Source organism: Penaeus monodon, unplaced genomic scaffold, assembly GCF_015228065.2.
Source record: "Penaeus monodon isolate SGIC_2016 unplaced genomic scaffold, NSTDA_Pmon_1 PmonScaffold_12178, whole genome shotgun sequence".
NCBI lineage: Eukaryota > Metazoa > Arthropoda > Malacostraca > Decapoda > Penaeidae > Penaeus > Penaeus monodon.
In genome coordinates, this window is record NW_023641021.1 from 1771 (window position 1) to 10701 (window position 8931).

An 8931-nucleotide genomic window follows, 5' to 3' on the forward strand; every position below is an offset into this window, starting at 1 on the left:
ATGTACTATATATAATATATATATGTATATATATAATATTATATATATATATATATATATATATATATATATATGATATATTATATATTATATATATATATATATATATCTATATATATAGTAATATATATATATATCATATATATATATATATATATATTATATATACTTATATATATATATATATTATATATATATATATATACATTATATATATAATTGCCAACATATGGTTCATATTAATTAGCAGCAGTCACTTGATACCTTTGTATCTTCTATCCAGTACTTGATAAGGCAAAATTCAAATGTTATCATCTATGCATTACTTTAACTAAGAACTGGCCTACATGTCTTACAGGGTGTGTGCAGATACAACTATATGTGGTGATGCAACACTGCAACAGTGATGGTTGCTGACATCAACATATTTACAGTGAAATGATTATGTAAGATTGCTACCTATCAGACTGCACTTTGTGGGTGGTTCTGCTACAACAACATGCCTGTGATTACACAACGACATGAATCCGCAATTCTGATGATACTCTGTAACACAATGATGACTCAATGGCTCATCGTGCATGAAGGCAGTTTTTACCAGCTAAAGAGTTGAATAATATAAAAAAAAAATGTTTCAATTGTGGGTGGCTTCTGTAACGATTGTTATAAAACTATTTGGTCTGCTATATATATATAATAGCCCTATAATAAAGCATATACTCTAATGTTAGAAATATTTTACAATACATACAATACCAAATGAATACAATGGGTCTAAAGATTTCAGTTGTGGAAGCTATCATTTGTTACTAACTGTGACAGCCTTTCAAAATTCAGTGATTCACAGATATGTATAAAAGATGAAAACCTGTTAGATGGAATCTCAAAGTATCATTCAGTAGTTGAGGAAACTCACAGCTGAGTTAAGCAGAGGGAATTATATAATAGCAGTTTGTGAAGAGATTTGCACTTTCAACACAATACAGTATCTAGGAGAATATAATACAACCATATATATATATACTCTACATTTTGTGTATATACACTGTATGTGTATATTAATACTGTACTACATACCAATTTACACAATCCATTGTCATCTTTAATTTCATTTACAACAACTGTAGTGTGAAAATGAAGCTGCTTTTCTTTGATTGTTTATTACCACATGCCTTGTATTTTAATTATACATTTCAGATTCCATTTTATAATTTTCATAATATTTCAATAACAATGGGAAAATGCTTACAAAATAAATTTTGTTGCCAGTCAAAAGTAAAACCATGACAAGCATTAAAACACAATAATTATCAACTTTGAGTTTCCTGAGAAATGATTAGCAAAATTGTTGTGCCACATCAAAATGCGCAACACACGTAATTGATATGCATAGACGGAAGGCATGCTACCTTTCCTTAAATGATAATGATACCTTAGACAAGAATATTTGAATAATTTTGGAATATCTATTGTTTTCTCATTTGCACTGAAGCACTGTTAAGTAGAATTCCATCAACAAATTAGTCAATCACAGCCTACGACTTTTAGCCAAATATTACAGTTTAATCTCTTATGAGACTAAAAAAATGAAGTAGGCAGCATTCCAAATATCTTTTTTATGACACTACAAATACATTTTTCAATTTTCAGTTAAAATGATACTAAAAGCAGTTAAACTGTTCTCAGTATTGTTGAGTATGACAGTATCCTACGCTGAAATCAGTTTTGTCACAATAATCACAAAGCAAGTATAGGTTATTCATCCATTTGATTTTCCTCTTTTCATGTACCCTTGGTTTATTGACAGAAAATGAAAAAGTACTTAATTTCTTTCTTTTTTTCTCTCCTTTGCAGATGGCACCATAAACAACACTGTTCAATTCAGTTCAACTCAAAAACAAACTTCTCATCTCATAGTAATAGTATTGCAAATATTCACGTGACAGCTGAGATTCTACCATTCATAATCATGAGCATTGCCTCGGTTGTTGGCTTGTGAGGTGAGGTTATGGCAGGAGCAGCCTTGAACATCTTGGTGTCTCCTTTGCCAGTATTACTTCCGTTCAGCAAATCATTGTATGCCTGAAAAGTTATAAGAACATTTTGAAGGAGAAAAAATAATTCTGTTTGATACAAGCATAAGCAGCTATCAACCTAAATATACATGTGTGTGTGTGTGTGTGGTGTGTGTGTGTGTGTGTGTGGTGTGTGTGTGTGTGTGTGTGTGTGTGTGTGTGTGTGTGTGGGGTTTGTGCACGTGCGTGGTGTTTATCTATGTATTTATATCATGTACACTTATTTACTTATTCTCTTGGGGCATCTACACCTTCAGCTACCACACATGCATTGTAAAACTACAATATAAAGATGCAACTACTTCTACTGTTTTAGTCTAGTGTGACAGAGTCTATGCGTCAAGATTCCATATCTCCTCCAGTACCAAATTTTCGTTTATTTGAAACTACACACTGCTTTTTATATAAAATATTGTAGTCAGAATCCTTTCATATAAATTCTTTTCATTCTTGTTTCTGTAAAGCAGATATAGTCTCAAAGGATTTTTAGCCATATGTTATAATTATATATAAAATGATCATACTGTATACCAATAAAAGACATGAATTATTTGCATACTTACTTGGATAAAACTATATATAGCCTCATTTGATCATTCTTTTTTCACTTTTTTACTTACTTCTACTTACTTAAAAATTCATGGCTACTATGTAATTATAAGCTTACTTGGAATCTTTGTTTGATGCTTTCATAATCTGGACTGAGATCGGAGAAGTGACTGGCGCGAATCTTTCTTCTGGAAGGGGCTGTGGGTGCAAAGTAATTCCTGAAGGGATTGGTCTCAGAGAAACACGGGAGGAACGGGTTTGGTGCTGTAGTTATAGCCACCACCGCCACCCTCACCTCCACCTCCTTGCATGAATGGATTTGTGCTAGCACTCCACCACCTGAAGCATGAACTTGCTCATAAGTTCTTTTGCAAATACAAAGGCAGTCTTCTCAGTGTTCATTAAATTGTGAACTTCATTGTGAGAAGTAACATTTCCAATGACTATGGCTTTTGAGTGATTGTATGTGTGTATGTGTATGTGTGTGTGTGGGTCTACCTTAAGTACCTATGTGCATGGCTGTGGCATTTATATATGAATGCGTTGATGTATAAATGATTACAAGTGTGTGAGATAAGGCACAGTTAAACTTATGCACACACATTAGTCAGCAGAATCAATTTGCTGAATCTTTTACAGCTATCCATTTAGTATCAGAGCTATTACTGCCAGTTAAGCTGCAAGTCTCTGACCTGGTATGTCAAGCATTCCATTGGTAGCATTGTAAGTCCCATAACCAGCATCTGGTGCTCCTTCATTCAACTTTTGTGAACTTAATGCCCTTGGCATCGGATTGGCTGGTACACCATGGGGAGCAAGGCTGTCCCTTCTTCTGCCATCTGCCTTGGGTCTTCCTCTGGAGGTAGATCGGGCTGGAAGCCTATGTCCTTGCGGTAGAAGTTGATGAAGATGAAAAGTCCCAAGACAATCAAGGACACCACACCATATGAACGGAACACAACAGCAGTGCCTGTAATGATTGAATTATTAAAGTCATGAGTAAAAGCATGTTTCTGTCCATAAACCAAGTATCTGAATTATATTTTCATACTGATAAATTAGTTTAACATTTACTGACAAGACAATAAACTTTAATGTCCTTATAATTTATATGCACCTTAAACTTAAAATCATATGCAATCTTTTTTGTAAAACAGTATATAAAGTAAATCTATGAGAAAACTTGTTTTCATAGTACACTAACCAAAGTAACTGACAAATATTCCTCCAATGATAGCTCCACATCCTCTGCCAAAGCCATGATGGATGCCCTGGAGTACTCCTTGTGAAGAAGCTCGGAGATGAGGTGGTGTGTTGTGTGCAATATAGGAGCAGCAAGCACCCACACAGCAGCATGAGTAATACCTGAAAAATTGTGGCATATATTTGAGAGACTGTAAATTAATACAAGATGTGGAGTTATGTGTACCTTTCCAGTAACAAATATACTGACAGATATTACTATGGATTTATATATCCTCTAGAGTCTAGCTTCTCAAAGTAGATAAAGATAGTAAATCCATCAATTTAGGAAATATGCTTGAAAAAATATGAAAAAAAAAAAAATTAAACCAAGTGTAGAACAGATAACAGAATTACTAATTTACTAGCGTTGACATACGCACCTTGAATAATTCGAATGGTAAGACCCCCATGGGTTCTTGATCCAAGAAATGTACAAGAAGCGAACCACATTGCCTGTTAAGCCATACACAACACCTGAAAAATAATATAGAAGTGCTTTTTATTTTGCATAACTAAAAGGTATACTGTCTGAAACAACTCACCAGTTTTTTGTGTATAGATTTTTTCTTTTTGTTTTTGTAACGTGAGATTAAAGAAAATGACCATACCTTTACATGCCCATCTGTGAGATGAGTCGGAAGCTGAAGAAGTACGCAAAAATTTCTGATATGTGTTGATGATGCTAGCAATACCAAAGACAGTTGGGGTTCCACCATAGTCTAAGAAAGAGAATGTATTTTAAGCATTATTTTCAGTATCTTTATATCTCAGAACTTGTGAATAGTTTCTATGGAGTCTTTATAATAGTTTAGTGCATCACTTATTTGTTAAATATATATATGCACAAATGTGATTATCACTTTATTATCCTAATTATATATATATATATAATATATATATATATATATATTATATATATTACTATATATATATATAATATATATATATATTACACACACACACACATATAAACATGCACATATATACATATATATACATATATACATATGGCTTATATATACATATACATATATATATGATATATATATATATATATATATATATATATATATATTTATACATACCATATACACAAATATATACACATACATATATAATATACATATATATAAATATAAATATACATACATACACACACACACACACACACACACACACACACACACACACACACACACACACACACACACACACACACACACACACACACACACACACACACACACACTATATATATATATATATATAATATATATTATATATATATATATATATATATATATATGTATGTATATTATATATATACATATTATCTATATCTATCTGTCTATCTATCTGTCTATCTATCTATCTATCTATCTATCTATCTATCTATCTATCTATCTATCTATCTATCTATATATATATATATATAATATGATATATATATATTATATATACATATATGTATGTATATATATATTATATATCTATATATATATACTATAATAATATACATATATGTATATATATACTATATATATATATATATATATATATATATATATATATATATATATATAAAATATTAAAAATTAATAAATTATAGAGAAAAAAGAAATAATAATAAAAATAATAATAATAATTAATAAATTTGAAAAATGAAGATAGTAGTTTTTTAATAATTATATAAAAATTTTTTAACTTAAAATTAAAATAAATTTTATAATTTTTTTTTTTTTTTTTTTTTTTTTTTTTTTTTTTTTTTTTTTTTTTTGTTTGGGTTTTTTTTTTTTATTTTTTTAATTTTTTTATTTTTATTTATTTTTTCTATTTTTCCCCCTTTCCTTCCCCCTTTTAAAACCCCCCCCCCAAAAAAAAAAAACCCAAAAAAACCCCCAAAAAAAAATTTTTTTTTATTTTTAAATTTTTTTTTTTTTTTTTATTATTCTTTTTTTATATTTTTTTTTATAATATAATATATAATATATTTTTTTAACTAAAAATTAGATTCTAAAATAGTTTTTAATTTTGATAAATAATAAAATAATAGATAAAATAGAAAATTAAAAAAGGATAGAATAAAAGATAGAAATGTCAAAAAGGGTAATACATTAAATATAATTAATAAAAACTACATTTATATTCTATTAATATAATTTTAAAATTATCTTTTTGTTAGTGGTGTGTGTTTTGTGTGTTGGTGTGTGTGTGTGTGTGTGTGTGTGGTGTGTGTTGTGTGTGTGTGTGGTGTGTGTGTGTGTGTGTGTATGTATGTTATTTATATTTTATATATGTATTTATATATGTTGTGTATATTTTGTGTATTTGTATGTATCAATTATCTCTTATATCTTATCTTATCTATTATATATCTATATTATTCTATATCTTATATTATTATCTATCTCTATCATTATATTATCTATATTATATTATATATGTATCGTATATGATTGTTATTCTTTATTATTTATTTTTATAGCATATGTAATATGTTATTTGTATTATGTGCATGTTTTATATGGGGTTTGTGTGTTTATTATATTATATATATATTTTCATATATATATATATTATATATATTTTTTATCTTATATCTTATTTTATCATAATTAGGATAATAAGTGAAAATCACATTTGTGCATATTATCTTTAACAATAAGTGTGCACTAAACTCTTATAAAGACTCCATCGAAACTATTCCCAAGTTTCTGAGATATAAGTACCTGAAAATAATGCTTAAATACATTCTCTTTCTTAGGACTATGGGGGAAACCCCAACGTTTTTGGGGTATTGCTAGCATCATCAACCACATATCAGAATTTTTGCGTACTCTTCAGCTTCCGACTCATCTCACAGATTGGGCTGAAAAGGGTAGGGTTTTCATTTTTCTTTAATCTCACGTTACAAAAAACCAAAAAAAAAAAATCTATACACAAAAACGTGAGTTGTTCAGACAGTTACCTTTTAGTTATCAAAATAAAAAGCACTTCTATATTATTTTCAGGTGTTGTGTATTGGCTTAACAGAAATGTGGTTCGCTTCTTGTACTTTTTCTTGATCAAGAACCCATGGTGGGTCTACCATTCGAATTTATTAAAGGTGCGTATGTAAACCGCTAGTAATTATAATTCTGTTATCTGTTCTACACTTGGTTTAATTTTTTTTTTTTTCATTTTTTTCAAGCATATTTTCCTAAATTGATGATTTACTATCTTACTACTTTGAGAACTAGACTCTAGGGGAAAAATAATCCATAGTAATATCTGTCAGTATATTTGTTACTGGAAAGGTACACATAACTCCACATCTTGTATTAATTTACAGTCTCTCAAATATATGCCACAATTTTTCAGGTATTACTCTGCTGCTGTGTGGGCTGCTTGCTGCTCCTATATTGCACACAACACACCACCTCATCTCCGAGCTTCTTCACAAGGAGTACTCCAGGGCATCCATCATGGCTTGGCAGAGGATGTGGAGCTATCATTGGAGGAATATTTGTCAGTTACTTTGGTTAGTGTACTATGAAACAAGTTTTCTCATAGATTTACTTTATATACTTGTTTTACAAAAAAGACTGCATATGATTTTAAGTTTAAGGTTGCATATAAATTAAGGACATTAAAGTTTATTGTCTTGTCAGTAATGTTAAACTAATTTATCATTATGAAATATAATTCAGATATTTTGGTTTATGGACAGAAACATGCTTTTACTCATGACTTTAATAATTTCAATCATTACAGGCACTGCTGTTGTGTTCCGTTCATATGGTGTGGTGTCCTTGATTGTCTTGGGACTTTTCATCTTCATCAACTTCTACCGCAAGGACATAGGCTTCCAGCCCGATCTACCTCCAGAGGAAGACCCAAGGCAGATGGCAGAAGAAGGACAGCCCTTGCTCCCCATGGTGTACCAGCCAATCCGATGCCAAGGGCATTAAGTTCACAAAGTTGAATGAAGGAGCACCAGATGCTGGTTATGGGACTTACAATGCTACCAATGGAATGCTTGACATACCAGGTCAGAGACTTGCAGCTTAACTGGCAGTAATAGCTCTGATACAAAATGGAATAGCCTGTAAAAAGATTCAGCAAATTGATTCTGCTGACTAATGTGTGTGCATAAGTTTAACTGTGCCTTATCTCACACACTTGTAATCATTTATACATCAACGCATTCATATATAAATGCACAGCCATGCACATAGGTACTTAAGGTAGACCCACACACACACATACACATACACACATACAATCACTCAAAAGCCATAGTCATTGGAAATGTTACTTCTCACAATGAAGTTCACAATTTAATGAACACTGAGAAGACTTGCCTTTGTATTTGCAAAAGAACTTATGAGCAAGTTCATGCTTCAGGTGGTGGAGGTGCTAGCACAAATCCATTCATGCAAGGAGGTGGAGGTGAGGGTGGCGGTGGTGGCTATAACTACAGCACCAAACCCGTTCCTCCCGTGTTCTCTGAGACCAATCCCTTCAGGAATTACTTTGCACCCACCAGCCCCTTCCAGAAGAAAGATTCGCCAGTCACTTCTCCTGATCTCAGTCCAGATTATGAAAGCATCAACAAAGATTCCAAGTAAGCTTATAATTACATAGTAGCCATGAATTTTTTAAGTTAAGTAGAAGTAAGTAAAAAAAGTGAAAAAAGAATGATCAAATTGAGGCTATATATAGTTTTTATCCAAGTAAGTATAGCAAATAATTCATGTCTTTTATTGGTATACAGTATGATCATTTTTTATATAATTATAAACATATGGCTAAAAATCCTTTGAGACTATATCTGCTTTACAGAAACAAGAATGAAAAGAATATTATATGAAAGGATTCTGACTACAATATTTTATATAAAAAGCAGTGTGTAGTTTCAAATAACGAAAATTTGGTACTGGAGGGGATATGGAATCTTGACGCATAGACTCTGTCACACTAGACTAAAACAGTAGAAGTAGTTGCATCTTTATATTGTAGTTTTACAATGCATGTGTGGTAGCTGAAGGTGTAGATTGCCCAAGAATAGTAATAAGTTTCA

The 8931-nt window shown here is 30.7% G+C and overlaps 1 protein-coding gene across 1 annotated transcript; it reads right to left on the bottom strand.

Annotated features, from left to right (window-relative positions):
• Positions 1-1995: 1995 nt before the first annotated feature.
• Positions 1996-7183, bottom strand: LOC119569021 (major facilitator superfamily domain-containing protein 6-A-like). The gene is made up of 6 exons (XM_037917379.1): positions 7159-7183; positions 4478-4588; positions 4250-4343; positions 3829-3989; positions 3317-3594; positions 1996-2082 (listed from the first exon to the last, which is right to left on the bottom strand). The coding sequence occupies exons 1-5, from the start codon at positions 7181-7183 to the stop codon at positions 3398-3400; spliced, it is 588 nt and encodes a 195-aa protein (XP_037773307.1). The 3' UTR covers positions 1996-2082; positions 3317-3397.
• Positions 7184-8931: the final 1748 nt, after the last annotated feature.

Bases quoted from the DNA above. Each gene is read 5' to 3' on its own strand.
- LOC119569021 (XM_037917379.1), bottom strand. From the start codon at position 7,183: ATGTGGAGTTATGTGTACCTTTCCA. The intron at 4,344-4,477 runs GTATGGTCATTT...ATTATTTTTCAG, and splicing joins TCACAGATGGGCATGTAAAG to GTGTTGTGTATGGCTTAACA. The intron at 3,990-4,249 runs GTGCGTATGTCA...ACAATTTTTCAG, and splicing joins TACCATTCGAATTATTCAAG to GTATTACTCATGCTGCTGTG.